General features: G+C 41.5%; 2 protein-coding genes across 2 annotated transcripts; both read right to left on the bottom strand.

Moving 5' to 3' along the window:
• Window positions 1-3,432: 3,432 nt before the first annotated feature.
• Window positions 3,433-12,073, bottom strand: Cst8 (cystatin 8). The gene is made up of 3 exons (XM_047537682.1): window positions 11,843-12,073; window positions 8,523-8,636; window positions 3,433-3,516 (listed from the first exon to the last, which is right to left on the bottom strand). The coding sequence occupies exons 1-3, from the start codon at window positions 12,071-12,073 to the stop codon at window positions 3,433-3,435; spliced, it is 429 nt and encodes a 142-aa protein (XP_047393638.1).
• Window positions 12,074-16,872: 4,799 nt separating this feature from the next.
• LOC124973872 (cystatin-12-like) lies at window positions 16,873-21,317 on the bottom strand. The gene is made up of 3 exons (XM_047537552.1): window positions 21,123-21,317; window positions 17,938-18,048; window positions 16,873-16,953 (listed from the first exon to the last, which is right to left on the bottom strand). The coding sequence occupies exons 1-3, from the start codon at window positions 21,315-21,317 to the stop codon at window positions 16,873-16,875; spliced, it is 387 nt and encodes a 128-aa protein (XP_047393508.1).
• Window positions 21,318-22,554: the final 1,237 nt, after the last annotated feature.

Here is a 22,554-nt window from a genome sequence, read left to right as displayed (position 1 = left end):
GATCCCACTGCCCTATCTGTGGTAGGCAGGCACTGTGTTCCCTTAAGGATGTTGAATTACATGGTGAAGACCTTGAAATTAGAAAGTAACAGAACTGGGACAGGATCTCATATCTTGTGAGCTTCCCAATGGCTATATAGTCTGCATTTTGGAGGGTCCAAGGACTGAAGACTCAAAGTGCTGTTGGCCCTGGTTTTGCAACAATACTAATATAATTGGCACTGACTAGGAATAAAGGATGCAAGGGCTCAGGAAGCAAGGGGGCTGTTTTGAACTTCCTATTGTTAACTGCTTTTCTCATTCCAGTCCTGCCAAGAAAGTGGCAACACATTTCCCAGAATACCTGGTGAAGGGCTATTTGCTAAGGGAAAACAACTAAAGAGGTTAAAGGACACATGGTCAGCAACAAAGGCATATTTATAACCCCTGGCCCCCAGTGGTGAAGGGAAGCAGTGGTCACAAAGTCCAGAGAATTAGTTTCCTCTGGCTGCTGAATTAAAGGCTTGGCAGTTTACAACACAAATTTATAGTCTCGCAGTTCTGACTGACAGAAAGTAGAAATGGGTCTTGCTGGTTAAAATCAATGTGTTGGCAAGACTGCATTCCTTCTAGAAGCTCTAGGAAAGAATCTGTTTCCCTGCCTTTCCCAAATTCTAGAGACTGACCTCATATCTTGGCTTGTGGTCTCCTTCCATCTTTAAAGTCAGTTACAAGTGCAGTCTTTCTTACCCCAGTCACTTCAACTCTGAGTCTCCTGCCTCCCTCTTCCATCTTTCAAGGAATTCCAGGCCCATCTAGATAATTCCTTATGTTAAGGTCAGCCCACTAACAATCTTAATTCCATCTGCAAACTTAACTTCTCCTCACCATATAACAGAACATATTCACAGATTCCAGGAATCGGAATATGGACAACTTAGGGCAATTTTTCCCCTCCCACGCTCACTGGGAATTGCTGTAGCTACAGGAGAGGCCACCTGACAGGTACCACAGTCAGGAAGAAATACCCAGTCTTTGCTCCAGTTGCCTTCTAATCCCCTGCTGCCCCCATGCCCTACATTAATCAAACCCAAATATGGGCTCAGGGACTCTGCAGCCTGTTGTTGGTGTCCCTCCATGGCAGACTCCTGGAACCGAGAGTTGCTGGGCAATGAGAACCTTGAGACCCATGCAGCCCAACACCCAAGTGGAAGTAAATGCTAGGTATAGTTCAGTTGCTATTCATGTAATATATGTAATATAAGTATATATGTGTATTGTATGTAATAAATGTATGCAGATGCATATGACTTTGGAATTCAGGAGGATCTAGCACTAATATAAAATATCCATTATAAAAATAAAATTTTAAATTCTCCTGAAGATACAGAGGTAGAAATATCAACCATGAGTTTCCTACACATGACAGTATAATGTATTTAAAGGGGGGAAATGACATTAAAAATACTGTGCTGTGATTGTGTGAAAAGCAAAGAGAGATCAAGAGAATAAACAGACCAGGGAGTGGAAGGAGGGGAGGGAGGGGATAGTGCGTGGAAGGGATATTGGTCAAATTATAATGCTATATTTTGTGCATGTACTAATATGTAGCGATAAATGCCACCATTGATCATGCACCAATAAATGTGGAGGAAAGAAAAAGAATAAAGGGAAAAAAGCTCATGCTGGTCAGGTGAATGGGTACACATGTAATCCCAGTGACCAAGATCGGAGGATCACAAGTTTGAGGCCAACTTCAACAATGTAGTGAGATCCTGTCTCAAAATAAAAAAATAAAAAGGACATGAGATATGATTCAGTGGTAAAGCACCCCTTGGCTCAATCCCCAGCAACACGCCCTCCTCAAAAAAAGTCAGGCTGATATCCCTTTGTTTTTCCAGTTATTTTTTTCTTCAGAGTAAGAGAGTAAGAAATATAGAATGTGGCATGGGGACCAGGGGTGGAACTTTCCCCATCACTGAGCCCACAAGTTTGTCCCAGAATTTGACCCATGTCATCCTTTGCCCAGCCTTTACCACACAGAGGCCCAGAGTCATGATGGAGGGTGTTATGGAGTTGGGGCCACTCCTCATACTCCCCAATTCTTAGTGGTTGCCATCTGTCCTCAGGACCACAGCCCCCCAAACAGTTGACTTCTCTGCTCGGAACTGTCAGACAGGAAGTAGCCTCAGGCCCAAGGAGGCAGCTAAAAGAAATCTATTGAGTCAGCTCTCCCTGGGTTCAGACCTCTGTAAGTGATTTTTATCAATTAAAAAGAGATTCCTTTTCCGTTTTCCTGGGGAGTGGAAGCAGACATCACTCTGCTCTTCCTGCTGAGTGGCAAACTTAACAGTAGTGGTGGACCACCAAGCTGTCTAAAGGTGAGTGAACACCCTTGATACCAGGAAAGAGCTCATCTTTCACTCACACATACTATGAAACTAAAACCCAAAATGGCAAGCAGAGAGACATGCATAACGAGTATTTGATGTAGAGGAGGACACCCACAGAGTTGCGAGTCACAGGTTCTTGTGACCCTGCAGGAAGAATTTCAAGAAAGTCACACATAGTAGCAGAAAGGAATTTATTAAAGAAAAAGGAAAAGGGGAAAGGGACTCTGTCAAGGGAGAATGGGAGAGTGTAGGCCCTCAGAGAAGAGAGAGACAACCCCACCACCACCACTTTCTGGATTTATTGGAGGTCTCAGGTACATTTCCTTAGGGTCTCACTCAGGTCCACCTCTCAACTTTTGACTGACAGCAGGATTGTCTCAGACTCAAGTCTACACTGTGATGGTCTTACAAGTATCCAAGTAAAACCCATGGGGTAAAATTTTACCATTATGATGACCTGCCAAAAGATCTAATGTCAACTCTAGGTCACCTTGGCAGGTTCAATTGGCCTGAGTCCTGGAATCTTCAGTATGTATAAAGGTCATAAAAGTTCCCCCTACAGGGTAGTTTCTAGGGGTACACCAGATAACAGACTGTTTGGTTAGGAATGTCATATATCTTATTGACTGAAACCAGGACATTTATATCCTTGGGTAAGTTACCTTTTGAAAACATGGTGGGGGGTGTCTAACACAGAATCTCCTCAACTGTATGTTGCATTTCTAATTGATTCTTTTTAGTTATATAAAACATTAGGATACATTTTGACAGAATCACAAAAGCAAGGAATATAATTGGCTCTAATTCACTCCCCAGCACTTCTCCCTCCCCCTCCATCCTCTTGCTCTTCTCTCTCTACTCCACCGATTTGTCTGCAATTCATTTGTAGATTTTGAAAAAAGATTTTTAATTAGTGTCTTGGATATACACTGCGCTAATGTTCTTGTCACTACCACTCATGTTAATCTCCTATAGTACTGATGACAATATTGTCCTGCCATTGTTCCTTTATTACAGAGAAAAGTACAGGCAGTGGGGGGATGGATGCCCCCAAATACCCTCAGGCATTTTTACATTGTTTTTTTAGCACAGTGAATTCTCCGTTCCAGGGAAGTGCTGATATCAAAAAGCTGCATCTTTCTGCCTGAAAAAAAAAAAGACAGCAAGAACAAAAATCAGTAGCATGCCAAAATAAGAAGAAAAATAAATTGTCCTGTTGCTGGGTGTAGATTAGGAATACCCCAGAAGATGGGTCACCATCCACCAAAGGGTGCTCCCAGAAAACTGCAAAGCTGAAAGCTGCAGACTTCCACCATCAGCAGCTCCCCAGAGGGATTTCTGGTCCATGCTGACCACAGGTAGACAACAAATGCTAACGCTAATAACATTTTCCTGGAAGATTAGATGTAAAGTTGACTATTTTTAATTCTCTTGAATGCTTCCTACAATGTAAATAAAATAATTCTATTTTTATTTTATGTATAAACTAATGCATGCTATTTTAATGATCAAATAATCCTTTTCGTTCTGATAACAAATCAGTCAGGATAAGAATAATTTAGAAGATTCTAGAGCCTAATATATCTTTTGTTCCAAAGAGTGTTTCTCTCTGTTCCACATGTATATACTGAATAAATGATTGGGTGGATGATACGTGAATGGATGGAGAGATGGATAGACAGCAGTATTGGGAAAGCAGTCAAGGACATCTTAAGCAGACTAGGATGGCTAAGTCACTTTAGAATTTAAGAAGTAGGTGGAGTCAATGAGAAGAAAGTTTGGTCTCTGCTGAGTATCAAACACAGGCAACAGAAAATATCAAATCACGATGGTTTAAAGGCGGAATGAGACAGACATCATTACCCTATGTACATGTATGATTACACGAATGGTATGAATCTACATGGTGTACAACCATAGAAACGAAATGATGTACCCCATTTGTGTATAATGAATCAAAACGCAGTCTGTAAAAAATTTTAAAATAAATAAATAATTTAAAAAATAAAACTAAATAAATAAAAATATATTATCACATTTAAAAAAAAAGATGGTTTAAAGGTAAATTGCATCAAACTTTAGGAGCTAAAAGCTCCACTTATCTTTAAACAGATCCAGAACAAAGAAAAAAAATGGAAAACTTTCATTTTCATTGTATCAGACCAGCAAAATCCTGAAGCCAATATAAAACTGAAAAATAAATTAGAACCCAAACTTACCTAGTATAGAGAGAGTAAAAAATGCAAAACAAAAACTAGTAAATTAAAGAAAATTGCTTATTAAACAGTTACCATCTATAAACAATTACTGTCCTTCCCAGGCTTTCCCAGTAACACAAGGTATGTGGGTATTTGAACCTGGAAATTCCTATTCAATAGCTTTGGGATAAAGCTATGGATCTTGCTATATGCATGTATGTGCATATATTAATTCATGTGTACCTGTGTATGTTTACCACATGTTCCAAGTGGTTAACATCAGGAGCGTCTGAGAGTCATTAATAAATATAAAATCAAAATTCCTAAATAAAAAGTGTCATATGGAACCCCATTGTATTATAAAGGATAAATGCAGGCATAATCCTTCATGCTCTTCCTTTTCACTTTGGGCTTGGAAGACTATCTTCTGCAAAGAATGATGGTACTAAGGTCATTCTGTCATCAATGAGGTGGTGTACCATTAATGTACACAAGTGGACCCAGGGAGCGCTCTGCAAGAAGCATACCCCATGGGCACTCAAAGAGATGTTGAAATTTTCCCTAAAGGAGATGGGAACACAGATATACACCATCAATACAGGCTCAACAAAGCTCTAAGGACCAAAGAAACAAGGAATGTCCATATCACATTCATGTTCATTTGTCCAGGAAACAAAACAAACATGAAGATTCACCAAATAACCTTCATACATTGGTTATTTATATACCTGACCCCATTTTCAAAAACCTGGATAATCAATGTGAATTAAAACTAACCACTGACAAGCAAATAAATTTATAAAACTGCCAGGCCACAAAAAAGACAATTGCACTATATTATAGATGTGTAAGAATGGTTTGACATTAGGCAACCTATCATTTTAATTAATAATATGAATCAATCAAAGAAGACAATTATACAACATATTTGGTCAATAATGAAAGAGTATGTTAAAAAAGAAAACATTCTTAGTTTAAAAAATATCTCTTGGTTTCTTATTCTTCCAGATGAATTTCATGATTGCTTGTTCTACTTCTGTAAGGTACATCATTGGGATTTTAATTGGAATTGCATTGAATCTGTATAGCACTTTTGGTAGTATGGCCATTTTGACAATATTAATTCTGCCTATCCAGGAACATGGGAGATCTTTCCATCTTCTAAGGTGTTCCTTAATTTCTTTCTTTAGTGTTCTGTAGTTCTCATTGTAGAGGTCTTTCACCTCTTTTGTGAGATTGATTCCCAAGTATTTTATTTTTTTCGAGGCTATTGTGAATGGAGTAGTTTTCCTAACTTCTCTTTCTGAAGATTCATCACTTATGTATAAAAATGCATTGGATTTATGAGCATTGATCTTGTATCCTGCTACTTTACTGAATTCACTTATGAGTTCTAAGAGTTTTCTGGTGGAATTTCCTGGTTCCTCTAAGTATATAATCATATCATCAGCAAATAGGGATAGTTTGAGTTCTTCTTTTCCAATTCGTATCCCTTTAATTTCTCTGGAAGAATAAGAAACCCAGAATTGCTAAAGCAATCCTTTGCAGGAAAAATGAAGCAGGGGGTATTGCAATACCTGAACTTCAACTGTACTACAAAGCAATAGTAACAAAAACGGCATGGTATTGGTACCAAAATAGACAGGTAGATCAATGGTACAGAATAGAGGACACGGACACAAACCCAAACAAATATAATTTCCTCATACTAGACAAAGGGGCCAAAAATATGCAATGGAGAAAAGATAGCCTCTTCAATAAATGGTGCTGGGAAAATTGGAAATCCATATGCAACAAAATGAAAATAAACCCATATCTCTCACCGTGCACAAAACTAAACTAAAATGGATTAAGGACCTCGGAATCAGACCAGAGACCCTGCATCTTATAGAAGAAAAAGTAGGTCCAGATCTTCAACATGTCGGCTCAGGACCAGACTTTCTCAACAGGACTCCCATAGCACAAGAAATAAAAGCAAGAATCAACAACTGGGATAGATTCAAACTAAAAAGCTTTCTCTCAGCAAAGGAAACTATCAGCAATGTGAAGAAAGAGCCTACAGAGTGGGAGAAAATCTTTGCCAATCATACTTCAGATAGAGCACTAATCTCCAGAATCTATAAAGAACTCAAAAAACTCAACACCAAGACTACAAATAATCCAATCGACAAATGGTCTAAGGAAATGAACAGACACTTCACAGAAGAAGACCTACAAACAATCAACAAACATATGGAAAAATGTTCAACACCTCTAGTAATAAAAGAAATGCAAATCAAAACCACCCTAAGATTCCATCTCACCCCAATCAGAATGGCGATTATCAAGAACACAAGCAACAACAGGTGTTGGCGAGGATGTGGGGAAAAAGGTACACTCATACATTGCTGGTGGGGTTGCAAATTAGTGCAACCACTCTGGAAGGCAGTATGGAGATTCCTTAAAAAACTTGGAATGGAACTACCATTTGACCCAGCTATCCCACTCCTTGGCCTATACCCAAAGGACTTAAAATCAGCATACTACAGAGATACAGCCACATCAATGTTCATTGCTGCTCAATTCACCATAGCCAGATTGTGGAACCAACCTAGATGCCCTTCAGTTGATGAATGGATAAAGAAACTGTGGCATATATATACAATGGAATATTACTCAGCCATAAAGAATGATAAAATTATGGCATTTGCAAGCAAATGGATGAAATTGGAGAATATCATGCTAAGTGAGATAAGCCAATCTCAAAAAACCAAAGGAAGAATGATCTCGCTGATAAGTGGATGATGATACATAATGGGGCGTAGGAGGGGTTAGTTTTAGGGTTAGAGTGAGGGTTAGGGAGGGGGGCAAGAATGGGGGAAGGAAGGAATGTATAGAGGGAAAAGAGGGATGGGAGGGGTGGGGGGAAGGGGAAAAAAATAACAGAATGAATCAACCAACATCACCCTTTGTAAACGTATGATTACACAAATGGTAGGCCTTTACTCTATGTACAAACAGAGAAAGAACATGTATCCCATTTGTTCACAATAAAAAAAAATATATCTCTTGGTCAAGAGGAACTGGAAGGACTTCAGAAATGAGCACTTAATGCAACTTTTACAAATAGGGTGAAGATACCATAGACATTTCCATTAAAACCAGAAACAAATATTACTTTCTCAGCAATATTCTAAATTTGGGGAAGAGAGGAATTTTCATTATTGATAAATGTGCACTTAAAAGTGGGCACCTTAAAAACTGAGAGGTCCTTGGAAACATTAGAGGCAAGTAAGTTCCTTAAGGATAGATTTCCTTAATTCTCACCTGGCCAGTCAGCCCTGTCGGATGAACAGTTCAGGGTTCTCCATTAACTCTGATCAAGAAATACAGAATGGAGGCCAAAAGTCCCCGGACCAAGTCTGCCCTTTTAGTGGGCTGTTCCTTGACCTTCATGGAAACTCTGACTGAGCCCAGGAGGATAGGACATTGTCTGGTCTAGTCAATGCCTAATTTTTAGCCCTGCAATAGACCTAGTATCAGTTATCAGGTAAACTGCACCTGATACTAAGTTATATGGTGGATGAATGTATGGATGTCTTTCCTTTTGTACACTGGCCTTGCAGCAGCTGGATGTCTAGTCTGGGTCCTAGAAGACAGACTTTCAGTGAAAATATGTCATTGGCAGGTTTTCCTGCATCAAAGGTCCAGGGTCCATGGAGCCCTTCAAGTAAGAGTGAAATTGATGACCACCTGTCTTTAGGCTGAGAGTCAAGAAGGCCATGTTCAGGGTCCCACACCCTTTACCCTAAAAGTTACAGGGTTGGCCATTTGGGGATGAATACTAGGAGCAATTCAGACCTCTGAGAGAGTCTGCGCAGCTCAAGTTTTTCTGATCATCTGGAGGCCTTGATAAACCCAGATGGCATTTGAAATCTCCAGAACTCTCACAGATGATTGATTTGTTACTTACCTTTTTCAGGTCAGGGTCTTCATGAATTATACAATCTTCATCATTGTTTAAAGGCTTTCTGCAACTGCTTCGGCCAATTTCAACATCAATTAAGTATTCCATGCGATCTGTGATCTATTAGCAATGGTGCAATTTTATTTTAAAATGTTTGGTTTTAATTTTTTTTAAGTTTTGGCAAACACAAAAATCCCTGTCACTCTTTGCTTCCCCCCCACCACCACCACCCAAACGTGTCTTTAGGGGAAGGACAATGTCCACTGCTTGGATTTGCAAAATACTCAGGGAAAAGACTCCTTTCCAATCAGGGGTCTCACTGAAGGTAAGCTTTTTCTTATTTTTGGTCCCAAAGTCTTGTGAAGAGGAGGAAAGAAAGGAATGGCCTCAAGAACCATAAACTCTCCTGGGCCCTATGAAGGACAGCCACTTCGGCTTCATTGAGCCCCCTCCCAATCCCCCTCCCACACCTACCTGTGAAATCTCCTGCCCTTTGTGGCTTCCCCACCCAACACCCCTTCCTCTAGCTCAGCACATGGTCCTTAATGTAGAGCAATAGTTGGTTTATAAAAGTATTTACTGATTTAGCTAATGATTGAATATAGTAAAGGTTACTCGTGATGTTCATTTAATTCTCCTTCCATCTGATTTTAATTCTCCTTCCATCTGATTTTAAAGTGTTAGAGCAGGAGAGGAAGGGGTGCCTGGCCCTTTCTCTACCAGACCTTTCCTTGTTGTTGTCTCCAAGCCTCAATAAAGTTGGATTCAATTTTATCTTTACTCCAAAAAATTAGTAAAGTTGACTGTAGCCTACCTTATAGAGTGAAAGCTAATGAGACAACATTAAGTACAAGCCAAGTTCTTCATGGAGGTGAACCTGGCCATTAACAGGATTGCCTATTGATACAGATTGAGCATCTCTAATCCAAAATCTGAAGTCCCTTTTAGAACCAACATGACACCACAAGTGCAAAATTCCACACCTGAACTCACAAGATTTGTAGCAGCCAAAATGTAGGTGCACTGGAAATGGTGCATAGTTACCTTCAGCACTAAGAATTTTTTTAAAAAGTTACCTTCAGGCCATGTGTATAAGTTGTACATGAATTCATATTTAGACTTAGGTCCTAAGTCCAAGATCTCTCTCTCTCTCTCTCTCTCTCTCTCTCTCTCTCTCTCTCTCTATATATATATATATATATATATATATATATGTGGGTGTATATAGCGATTTCAAATATATATATATATTTCAAATATTTCAAAAATGTTTTAAAACTCCGAAACACTTCCAGTTCATAGCATTTCAGGTGAGACTTCTTCAACCTATAACTGTACTTGCTAACCTTCACCAAGTGCCGACATTATGCCAGACATTAGTCTCAGAGATTTGCATGCAATAATTTAGTTAATCCTCAATCCTCTAGGTGAGGCTGTCACTTCCTTTTTATTTTCAGGTAAATAAAATAGGCACAGAGATACTGAGTATATATCTAGCTAGGGGCTGATCCAGAGTTCAATCCAAGTTATCCTGCACAGTTTGCATCACTAACCAACAAGCTCCTCTGCCTGTCCATCTCTAACAATCCAGTCAGAGAAGGCCAAGGGCATTCCTACATGCTGACTACAGGGAAATGTGAACCTAATGCTGGGCCATCCTATCATATGAATATCCCTACCACATCCTCACAATCCTTCACTAAAAATAAGCTAACCAGAGTGATCATTTTAAACCTCAAATTGATCATTCAAATCCTAAGAACTCCATGACCTCATGTTTTTCTGACTTTTCAGTGCACCTAAGATAAAGTAAAAATCTTAACCATGGCCTGTGAGACCCAGCATGGTATTGTCCCTGCCTACCTTTCCAGTCAATCCCACCAGCAGCCTTATAGAAGCATTTAAAATGTATGACTGCTCTTCCTCACCCCTGCACCCCCAGATCCTCAGATCCACCCTGCTCCCCTCCTATAGTGGATGCTGTGAGTGGTACTCCATGCCATGTCCTGTTTCTAAATATGCCACCAGTTCCTATAGCTCTTGCCTGGGGTTTCCTGCCACCACCAGAAGCTTCCTGGAGAAGCTCTCAACAAATGATAGATGTGAGTTGGTGGATAAATAACCCAGCTTCCTCACCTGTAAGTTGGCTTTCCCCTCTAATAATCTGGTATATGCTGGGATGACCTCCCAAATAAGTAATCTCCCTTGAATTCTAGCATTAGTGTGTGTTTCTGGGGAAACCCAGAACACCTCTACCAACCTCCTTCATCTCTTTGACTTTCACTCTGTCTTCCAGTCTTGTCCCTTCCTTCTCCTACCAATCCCACCAGCAGACATGTGGAAGCATGCTGCTTCTCAGCCATGACTAGGATCACCTAGAAGTCTTTCATTGGACAGAACAATGACCACCATGTTACAAACTCAAGGAAGTACAATACCCATTGGAATTCACATAAGCAATACTATCTAGAGTTGAATAACCCTAACCCTGTGAAGATAGGACTCATTTTTATAAGCAGAAAATCAATGCATCTCCAATATTTAATATTTAATAATCACTACCCTATGTACATGTATGATTACAGGAATGGTGTGAATATACATTGTGTACAACCATAGAAATGAAACGATGTACCCCATTTGTGTACAATGAATCAAATGCAGTCCATAAAAAATTAAGAGCTAAATTTAAAAAAAGCTAACTAAATGGAAGGAAGACTAGTAGAGGAGAGGAAGGGAGAAAGAGGGAGGGTGGGAGAGGGAAAGAGGCAGTACTGGGGACTGAGGTGGAGCAAATCATATTCTGTGCTTGTAAGATTATGTCCAAAGGATCCCCAATATTATGTATAACTATAATGCACTAATAAAAACGTAAGTCAAAGGAAATAAATAAATAAATAGTTGGATTAAAAATATCAAATAACATAGAAAAGGGAACTTATTAGCTTACATATTAAACAGTGCCATGTACCTCACTTCAAGTCCACATTCCACATCATGTGGATAGATTCAAAAGTTGTCTGTGATGGCATTATTGCAAAATATTCATGATTCTCCATTTATCTTTCAACCTCAGTAAACATATGAACATTTGATTTGAAGTTCTGGGGTCAAATGAATTAAGATATGCAAAGAACTTAGACAAAATCCCAAGCATATATAGATAGTGCTTTGTGTTGTTATTGTTACTATGTTGGTGTACATGCTGTTGAATACTCACATACTTTGGATTTGCACATCTCAACATTTCTCTCATATGCCCACTCTCAATCTGGTTTCACCTGGGCCACCATATGCAAAAGTACTGTCTGGAAAGAACATCTTACCTGCAGATGGGCATGCAGTATCCTGGACACGAGAAAGATACTGTCATCCTTGCTTTCTTCGTTGTATTCTCGCATAGCATACCATAAGCACTGTTTCACGTTGGCATTTGAGTTACTGATAGTTTCGAACTCCCTCAACACTTTTATCTGTTTCTTGGTTTTATCTATACTGACCACCAGTGCCACATGAATGGTGAGGAGGAGCAGGGAAAGCCACCAGTGTCTGCTCATGGTCCCTTAATAAAAAGGCACAAATGAGTCTTCTCTTGGTCCTCTCAGGGCTGGAGTTGTGGGTGGCTTTTATTAACCTAAATAACACAGAGAAAGATTCTGTAAAGATGGATTAAGTTTATCGGGGAACAGCAGAGTCTTGGAATGGGAATACATGTAGCATGGTAAACTGCAAGTGTATTCAAGGAAGCTAAGACAAGGAAAGGTTTTTAAAAGCAAAATGAGAATAACATAAGAAAATTTGAAATAAAACCTGAGTTACAAAAATCAATAACAAGTGGCATCTGCCCAAGATTGGATAGATCATTGTGGGACACAATATTTTCTGCATAAGGATGTGGTGAGCTCTGTGCAAGACTATGGTTCTGAGAGAATCTTTTGTGAATAATTTTATTATTAGGCATACAAACATGAGATCCCTTTCTTCATAACTGCCCCCCAGCTTTACATATGTATGTATGTATTTTGTTCAGGGTCTGACAAAAGTAACTCCATTTCGATTCTGATAACTTTAACAGTTCAAGGATCTCAACAAAACAAGGGGTTTTCTGTCCTAATCACTGAGCCATTAGGATCATCTTTAAAGCTATCCCTCTCTTTATCCAAGAAAATTCACTAATGGCACCCAGGTTAAAAAGTCTCTGCCATAAGTCTTCCACTTCTCCTTCTATCCTGGGTGTGGATTATGTTTTTAAGGAGAGCTTCCTCCAGATAGACCCTGCCATGTGTATACCTATCCCATGCGTGCCACCAGTTATCTATATCTCAGTGCTATAAGGCAGGACTATGAGATGTTGGCCCAAGGTTTCCTGGCCCCAGCCCTCTGACCCTCCAACATTTTCCACCTGTGGGGCTCCTTCTTCTTCCTTGTAGAATTGAACTCTGATGGGCTGAGCCAGCTTGTAGTTCTCCTGAGCCTGCAGCACTCTGTGTGTGCCTGAGCCCTGGTCAAGGGGCTCTGTGGGTCCTGATCTCTGGTCTGTCTTTGCCTTCTGAGCCCAAGCCCTGCAGGAGGGCTACACTTTGTGATGCAATTCAGCATCTGTGACCTTGCCTTAGGGAGGGCACCCCTCACCTGCTCAACTAGGGCCTTCAGATCCAACCAGCACTTAGAGGGATACTTACACCAGGCAAGTACTTCCCACAAAGTGGAGGACTCCTTGGGGGTCTTCTGTCCATCTGTGCCATAACCCCAGTCTTCTGAATGCCTGGTTTCTGGACTCCATTGTCTTGTACCTCTCTTCCCTATCCTGCCAACCTGAGGACCACATAGCTCACCCTGATTCTGAGGCCTAGGCCTTAGAGAGAGGAGGTAGACAGCATCCCTCAAACTGCCAGAGATTCTGTTTTTCTGTGCCCAGAAAATCAGTGCCCAGCTAAGTTCCTGGAGAGACACAGAGCTGGACCTTCATCCCAAGCTCCAAAGATTGATGCTCTTTTGACCATGAGGAAGGGCAACATACAGTAAACACAAATAAGCATAAATCTGCCAGGCAGGTTATAAAACACTACAGAGTATGAATGCACCACATATTTAAACCTCCCTATTGACAGACTATCTGCTTACTTCTCATTTTCAGCTGTGGGCAACATAACAACTGTGAAAACTTTTCTAACATCTTTGAGAAATTACACAAAATTTCAAATTTATTATTTATTGACACACTGCTAGTCACTAATAATGTATTAGTGATTTTTCTAATTTTTCTGCATACTAAAAGCACTAGGGAAATTATAAGACCCCAGGCCACACCTCACCAATAAAATCAAAATCTCAGGGAAATGGTTCAGGAAACTGAACCATTTTATTGTTTTGTTTGTTTTTGTTTTTGTTTTTGTTTTTCAGTACTGGGGGTTGAACCCAGGGGCAATTAACCACTGAGCCATATCCCCGGCCCTTTTTTTGTATTTTATTTAGAGACAGAGTCTCACTAAGTTCCTTAAGGCCTCACTAAGTTTCTGAGACTGGCTTTGAACTTGGCAATCATGCTGCTTCAGTCACCAGGCCATTGGGATTACAGATGTGTACCACCACACACAGCTCATTTTTTAAATTTGTTCTAATTAGTTATACATGACAGTAGAATGCACTTTGACACATCATACATAAATGGAGTATAACTTCTCTTTCTTCTGGTTATGCATGATATAGAATTACATTTATCATGTAATCATATATGCACATAGGGTAATTCTGTCCGATTCATTCTACTATCATTTCTACTCCCAGACCTCCTCCCCTGCCTTGGCTCCCCTCTGTCTTAGTCCAAATTACCTCTATTTTTCCTAACTCACCTCCCCACCTCTTATTGTGAATTAGCATTTGCATATTAGAGAAAACACTCAGCCTTTGGTTCTTTGGGATTGGCTTATTTCACTTAGTATGATTCTCCAATTCCATCCATTTACCAGTAAATGCCATCATTTCATTCTTCTTTAAATCTGAGTAATATTCCATTGTGAATGGATAAAGAAAATGTGGTATATATACACAATGAAACCAGTAGTTTTTAAAGTTCCACAAGAATTCCAACATACTGCCAAACTTGAGAACCAGTGTACCACATCTGTGCTTCTTGAATATTAATGTGCACATGAAGCACCTGGGAATCTTATTAAACTGTGAGTGCTGATCTTGTTAAAATGTGGTCTGGGGCAAGGTATGACAGTCTGCCTTTCTAACCAGTTCCCAGCTGATATGGACAATGCTGGTTTTAGCATTATGATTTGAGTACAGAGGTAGTGAATTGTGACATTTCTTGTCTTTCCATATCTTTGCCTTCAGCCTAGTTATTCTTTATCAATTGGATAGAAGAATAACTGTGTTGCATTGCTTTTATTTGTACTATTTGTATTATTGGTCAAGGATAACCATGTTTTTCTCAGTATTTCTTCTCTTAATTCCTCACTCACATTTTTTACCTATTTTCCTAGTGTACTATTTGCCTTTTCTAAAAATAATTTCAAGAGCTTTAGAGGAATCTTAAAGAAATTGATATTTTTATAGTGTGCAATAAGACTGTTTGTCAATGTAGCTTCTATCTTCTGAATTTGTTCAGATTAAATTTTTGTTTTCAATATTTTCCATAAGAGTATTTCCATTTTTGATATACATAAATTTATCAATAGCTTTCTTCATCACTAATAGCTTTTATGCTTTTTAATAAAAGACCTTCTTGACTTAATTGTTTTTAGTTCACTCATTTTACTTACATTTTTATAATTTGTAAAATGATCATGCTTGAATTGTGTATGTTGACCTCTTCAATCCTATCTTTGACAGCTTCTCCACAGCTAGCTAATCAAGCTCCTCTTGGGGACTTGGCCTGGCCTCTGCTGGATGTGTCTTCCCAGCTCCATGAATAGACTCCCCCCAACCCTGGGAGTCTCAACACAAACACCATTTCCACAGAGACCTCCCCCAGCTAAAGTTCTCCCTGTTACTCTTGTTTTCATTCATTCATGCTGTTCATCACTTTCATATCATTTATCAAACCCTGCAGTTACGTATTGTCTGTCTTTCCTCACAAGCAATCAAATGGGCTTTGAAAGGAGAGGGAATCCTTTTGTGAGCACAAATAACAGAAAATGGGAGCAGACCTCAAACAGATCAGCAAGCTGTCTTTATTAAGCATCAGTGGAATGGCACATGACACATGTGCAGGGGAGAAAATGGCGACTGGTTACAAGAGGGGTCTGCTTTTTATAGGTCTTAAAGAGAGTTAATCATAGCAGAATGTGTAGTGTGACTTAATTATTAGAGACAGTGAATGTGCAGTTGAGCAGTCAGGAAACTAGTTGGGCAGGTTAAATTCTAACTCAGGGAAACAGCTGTAAAAGCTTGAAATTCATTCTGACTCGGGAACAGTTGTAAAAGCTTGAAACTTGTTATTACTGGAATAAAAATCTAAAAGGATGAAAGCCTATAACCTAGGGCCTAATGTTTGTCTTCCCCTCCTCCCCTCCTAGATCACATGGTCCAGAGATTCTTCTGAAAACCCTGTTCTGTCAACACTATGACAATTCATGGGAATGGGTTACTCAGGAAGAGGCAGACTTTCTTCCAAACTGAGGTCCCCATAGACCTAGGGCAAAGGCAGGAAGACCACCTAACCATTTCATTCCAAGGCAGGGAAAATAGGTGATGGTGACACTCATGGAAGCTAGGATGGGTCCCAGAGGGGGAACACAGGCATCAGAGAGAAAGTGGGGACATGTCTTTTGAGTTGTCATTCAAGCTTTGGAGAAAATTTTTTTGTTAGTCAGGCAACCTGTGGTATCTATGAGGGCAGAGACTTTTGTGAGTTTCAGTTACTATCCCCCATTTTCTTGGCCTGGTTCAGGCCCCTCTGCAGAAGTGCTGCCCACTGTAAGCCTGTTCACTGAGATGAAAGCAGAGGGGATGCAAGTGGCTGCTCCTTGGAAATTTTTTTCTACATTTCTTCTGAATACATGGATGGGAACATGGAGAAACTAGAGAATAAATAAATCAATGAATTAAGTAATGTAAGAATAAATGAATGAAAACATCAAAGGAAGAATAAGCTGCTTCACAGAACTTACCACTCTGCCCCTGGTCAAGGTAATAATAATAACAATAAAAAATTCTCCATTGTCACTGACAGTGACATCCATAGCAAAGAAATAATATAGGCAGGTACAAAACAGCTCAAAAACCCAGAAGGTGCTGTGAGATGCTTTTAATTGTGCTGGTGCTACGAAGATCCAGGACAAGAGACTGTCAAACTCCGGAGAAAGAGGGGACTTCTGCTGTGGATAGCCAAGGGCCCCTTCCCTGCTTATGTCTGCAAGCAGGTGCTGTTCAGGACGTTGAATTTGGTCATCCATGCTAGGGAAAACACAATAAAAGTACAGCGCACCTGAAAAAAATAATTGCAATGCATAAATTGTAAAACATAATGTAATGCATTGATATCATTTAACATGTTAGTAAAGTCTCGAGATGCATCAAATACTACAAAAGAAAAGACAGAGAACATAAAAGTATAAACATTCACCTGGAGCAGAGCTCATAAAGCTCAAGCCTTCACCAGGATAACAGGCAGAAATTACTGAATTCTCCCCAGCCTGAATCCTAGAGCTCCCTAGAGGGCATCTGCCTGACGCCATCACTCTGAGGCATATAGTACACTCACAGCCTCCCCAGTACACATGATGCCAGGTGCTCTGTCCCCATTGCTGTGTGATCTGACAGAGCCAGCAGACAGCTTGAGAGATGGTCCTGCTAGTCACCACCAAACACAGTAGCAGCACAAACCTACCCCAGAGACTGCTTGCAAGGATGCTGGTTGGAGGGTGAGATCTCCCACTGATGGCATGCCTCTGATAGACAACCAACCTTAAGCTCCCACATCTCATGGATCACATGTCAGTCATAGGATGGCCATGTCAGAACTCAGGCCCACCAGGAATAGTCCTTCCAACCCAGTTATGAGAAGGAAAGGTAAAGAAAACAGATAACTAAACAGTCCTCCAATCCCCAGACATGAGCAAAAGAAGAGTGAGGACCACAGGTCTCAGAAAGGTACAGGGCTGGGACCAGAGGGAGGGCTCTATACAGAGACCAAGGCCACATGGATGTCAGCAGGTTGCCTGTGTTCAGCCAGTTAAGCTGTGAGCAGAGGACTGCTCCCAGAACTGGGAGCCAGGCTCTGTCTCTTTAAGATGCCCCCCTTCTCCAGCCAGTGTGGGAGCCTGAGAGCTGGTGGGAGAGGGACCAAGAGCCCTCATTCTCTCCCTGGACTATCCCAACAACTTTCCATAGGACTCCACCCAAAGGCCTTTCTGGTGTTCCATTGCATTCCCAGAGGATTCATGATGCTTTGGGGTTTTTATTCTCAAACCTTTTTCTCTCCTGGGCCTTTTTGTAACGGACAATTGTCAATGTCTTCATCATGTTTTTTACAAACTGTACGACCCATCTCCACGTCTATTAAATATGTCCAATTCAATAACTGTTGAGAAGAAATTGTAGAAACAATTATGAAATACTTTGTTATAATGAGTAAACAGAGAAAAATAGAAAAAGGAACAAAAGATGTGAATATTCATATGCAATAAAGATAAACATGTCATCTACAATCTCTTTTTTAATTTATTTCAATTTTTCTTCTTAATTCTCCATTTCCCTACAAAAAGATGTCCATTAAGCTGAAGGTATGGCTCAGTGGTAGAGTATGTGCTTAGTATGCACAAGGCATTGGATTTTACTCCCAGCACCAAAAAAAAAAAAAAAAAAAAAAAAAATGCCCATTAAATACACCTAAAGAATGCACTGGAATCCTCTGTCAGCACTCTTCCCATTGGCTAAAACCTGGTGGTCTCATGATCAGGGTGATGAATACACACTGCACAATCAAATCCTGTAGAGCAAGGATCCTTCACATGCTACAACTATGAGAGATAAAATGACTGTTCTCAAATTTGTGCCTAAGCATCATCAGCCAGACACAGAGAAGGAATGCTAAATGACTCCTTTTACACAGAGCAGGGAAACTGATAAGACTAAGCCTGCTATTAGAAACCAGAGGTGCAGAGGAAGGAAAAAGGAGTACTAGGGAATGAAGCTGAACAATTGATACTGCTATATTGTATGAATGTATGAATATGTAACAACAAATCCCAGTGCTATGTATAATTATAATGCACAAAAAAAAGGAAAAAAATCAGAGCCATAGGTGATGCTGTGGGACTGGGAAATTGTCTTTCAGGTAGGTGCCAAGTGCACAGAAACAGCTTGCATACATTTATGGAAGTAGATATTATCTGTCCCATGCTGTTCTGAATGTTTTATTATGGTCTTTCAAAAAGTTATTAAAAGTTATTTTCATTTCCATAACTAGTGGTCCATAAAAATTCAGGAAGCACCCAAACAGGAAGGGAAAGCAAAACCAACCAGGAAATTCTCCCAGGGTGGAGCATTCACTTTACTGGACTGACCTTGAAATTGCCTAGAAAGATGATGACTCAGGAACTCAGGAGTAAGGCCAGGTGACCATGATAGACACTCATGCCTGAAACACGCACACTTGGGCCCAACACATTAGGGTCTGCAACCACTGGGGACAATTCCAAATGCCCTCTCTGTGAATTAAGTGAGAGCTTGCCACTTGCATTTCCTTGCTGCCATTTTCAACTTGCACAATTCTCACATAATGAGCACTGGCCCTAATGGTGCAATATAGAGAATGTGAACCTGGTGCTGCAATGGGAGCACCCAAATCTCTCTCTGTAAAATTAAGTGGGAAACTGCCTTTGGAACATCCCTGCCAGTTGCGTTTCACCACACATTCCCACACACTCATACCCAACACACCCCGACCATACACTCATAGATTCATTCCTGACACCAACGCCTCACACACACACATACACATGCTCCATCATACCAATTACACTCTCAGATGTATCCACGCCTGACGCACACTACCAATACTCACACACACTCCCTCACCCATGCCCTTCCCTCCTTGCACAACCCCCACGAACTAAGTTCTGGGGCTCCACAGCTGGGCAGCAGCAGTAGAGGCAGTGGAAGAGATTGGGGCTGAGGGCTCCTGTGGTCCCAGGGCTGAGGGCTGAGATCACCCAAGGATGAGGCATCCCAAGGGAACAAGAAAGCCCCAAGGAAAGTGTGTACCTGGGCAGGAGGGAGGGTCCACAAACTCGAGGCCGCAAGAATATGCTGCAGATATGGAGCCCTCCTCATTAGTCCCTGCCGATGTGCTTGTCTAGCTCAGGGCTCTTCACATGAGAACAATGATCTGAGCATGGGTACAGTTACTGCTGGACACAGTTGCTGTTTCTTTCAAAAGAAGCAGGAAGGGACAAAAACAGATTTGCTTACAATCAGCAAATGTTGATAAATATCTCTCAGGGCCAACCTGTCCCCTAAAACCTATTGCCTTTGTGACCATTCCACAGGATTGTCTTAGGACTCCTCAATGTGCTGTAATCTACCCAGATCTCTCCATTTTCCTCCTCTCCTCTTCTTGCTTTGGCTTTCAGTTGGTAGAGTCCCCATCCCTTGTGTTTAGGACAAACTCCTAGGGTTCCTCCCTTACTCCATTCAGGTTTTCCACCTACATCGACATACTCCACATCTACTCCATTCCCTACCTCCTGGTGACCAGGGGAGCACACTTGCCTTAAACGTGCCTGGGAGCACTGCAGTCATAGACACACAGTGAGCATTTGAAAAGGTGCTTGCTAGTTCATTTGAGGGACACATCCAGTGGATTCCCTGTAGTCCAAGTTCAGCATCCTAACTCCTCAGCACCCTGCTCCCCCTGCACACTTGCATCTCAGCATTCCTTCCTGAAGACACAGGTTCATGGACTTTCAGACTGTCCCCTGAGTACACCTGGTTCATCCTAGCCCAGGAACATCCCTGAGCTGTGTGCACTTCTATTCCCCTAACCTCCACATGATTAGGTCTGCCTAACAAAGACAGGTCTTCCCAGACCACCCACCCAAATAACCACAACCTTCCAACCCTCCTGACCTCCTATTGCCCTGTATCATTACACTGACTCCTTCTGCCCTATCTCCCACCATCTCACTCATGGATTTGAGGGCTAGATTTCCTCTGTCTTTACCCAGCATAACAGTCTCATGAGGATAGGTTGTTGTCTATCTCCATTACTGACTTCTCAACTGACTTCTTGCATGAATGTTATCTCAGTAATGACATTCAAGTAACCAGTTACCCAGCACAGGGCATCCCACCCATTGGGAAGGTTCCCACCCATTGGGAAGGTGCCCACCCAATCAGTCCTCCTGAGCTCAGTTTAATACATGTCTTTCTGTCTATCTTCCTTCCTTCCTTCCTTCTCTTCATCGTCTACACACACACACACACACACACACACACAAAGATGAAGCTCCTTTAGTTACACCTTATTTATTTTTTTAAACATTACCAAATTAAAAAATCAGTTGCTCTTTCCTCAGACCTAAGATTCCCACCCTACCCAATGCCTGGTTTCAGGGAGAAGGTGGGCACTACAGGGGAGACTTGACCACTTACCTCACGCTGGCTTCTTCGAACCCGCAGAAATTTGTAGGCAAACTCATCTTTCTGTCCTTCATTAAACCAAAACACAACATACTCCAAAGAAAGAGCAAAAAACTCCCTGGTCTTGTCAATGTCTACAAATTTGTTACTGCAGAGGTGGGCTCCCAGCACCACAAGCCCCACAAACAGGAGGACTTTCCACAACATGCTTTCAGCGTCAGTACTAAGGCCACGGTGCAGGGGGTGGTGGCAGCTGCAATTAGTGACTCCCTTGCCAACTCTGAATCCCACATAGCCCTGCCCACCAGACAGTCTGTGCTGCTGACTGCCTCCCTTTGACCAGTGTCTCTGTCCAGTGCTTCATCTCCACTCCCCCACCTTGCCCCTCCCATCATCTCTAAGCAGAAAAAGGCAGAGCAAGAGGTCGTATTTTACACTCAGTGGTGACATAAACCCTGAAAGCACCTGTGGGCATGTATATAACATATATATTGTCTGCACAACTCCAGGGCTGCTCCATCAGCTCCAACCCAGTCCTATAAGACTGGGTGGGGGTCTGGAGCCCAGCTGGTTTATCCTCACAGCCCTGCATCCCAGGACTGACAGATCCATGGGAACTATTAGGAGTAGAGGTGGATCCTGCATATGGCTGAGTTGAGGTAAGCACAAGGTTTATCTTCAGTTCTGACTGCCGTCCATGCCTTCAGGGAGTGTCAGGAGGGCACAAAGCAGGGAGCCAGCATCAGGGCTTGAAGAACCATCTCCTCCACAATTTCTGGTGTCTGCTGGCCACCTTGCCACCTCCCGCTCCTTATCTGAGGTGTGACCATACTTTTGTTTAGTAGAGGCAGAGAGTAGCAAGACTCCCAGGACAAAAGGGAGAGAAGCCAAGATCAGTATAGTAGCTCTTCAGGGATGTGCATAGATAGTCAGTTATGGGCCTGAGAAGGGGACAGGAACAGGAACAGGGGAAGGGACAGCTCTCTTGAATGCAGACTGACATGCATCCTCACCCAGCTCTGCCTCTTTGCAATCCCATGGCCTTCATGTTTCACTGTATCAGGCTTTTCTCAAAGCCTGACCCATGCCCAGCCTTCCTCCTGGGAAGACTGCTGTTAGGAAACAATGCAACAGGCTGGAAAGATAAGAAGGCTGCCAAGAAGGGTGAGGTTGCTAACACTGAAAGAATGTTCCCTGTCTTGTGGTGTCAGGAAACCTGAGCTTTGATAATCCCAACAAGGGCACCAGTCTTGGAAACAGGTCATAAGGACAGAACTGGAACTGACACAGGAAGAGATGGGAGTGTGGACAGAATGATGACCTCAATCGTGAACAACTTCCTACAGCTTATGGGTGGAAGGAAATACTCTTCCAAGATGGCCTGACACATCAATGGAGGACTAACAGCATGGGGGCCTGAGGAATGCGTTGGGTCCCTGCTTGG

The sequence above is a fragment of the Sciurus carolinensis genome, chromosome 2, assembly GCF_902686445.1.
Source record: "Sciurus carolinensis chromosome 2, mSciCar1.2, whole genome shotgun sequence".
Classification (NCBI taxonomy): Eukaryota; Metazoa; Chordata; class Mammalia; order Rodentia; family Sciuridae; genus Sciurus; species Sciurus carolinensis.
The sequence above is the reverse complement of the archived record's forward strand: the minus strand, read 5'-3'. Positions and strand labels throughout refer to the sequence as shown.

What these genes read in the sequence shown, in the direction of transcription:
- Cst8 (XM_047537682.1), bottom strand. Translation starts at nt 12,073, where the DNA reads ATGAGCAGACACTGGTGGCTTTCCCTGCTCCTCCTCACCATTCATGTG. An exon ending in TACTGCATGCCCATCTGCAG is followed by an intron (nt 8,637 to 11,842) that starts GTAAGATGTTCT and finishes CATTGCTAATAG; the next exon opens with ATCACAGATCGCATGGAATA. An exon ending in AAGACCCTGACCTGAAAAAG is followed by an intron (nt 3,517 to 8,522) that starts GTAAGTAACAAA and finishes TTTTTTTTTCAG; the next exon opens with GCAGAAAGATGCAGCTTTTT.
- LOC124973872 (XM_047537552.1), bottom strand. Translation starts at nt 21,317, where the DNA reads ATGTTGTGGAAAGTCCTCCTGTTTGTGGGGCTTGTGGTGCTGGGAGCC. An exon ending in TTCGAAGAAGCCAGCGTGAG is followed by an intron (nt 18,049 to 21,122) that starts GTAAGTGGTCAA and finishes TCTTCTCAACAG; the next exon opens with TTATTGAATTGGACATATTT. An exon ending in AAGGCCCAGGAGAGAAAAAG is followed by an intron (nt 16,954 to 17,937) that starts GTTTGAGAATAA and finishes TATTTTTTTCAG; the next exon opens with GTGCGCTGTACTTTTATTGT.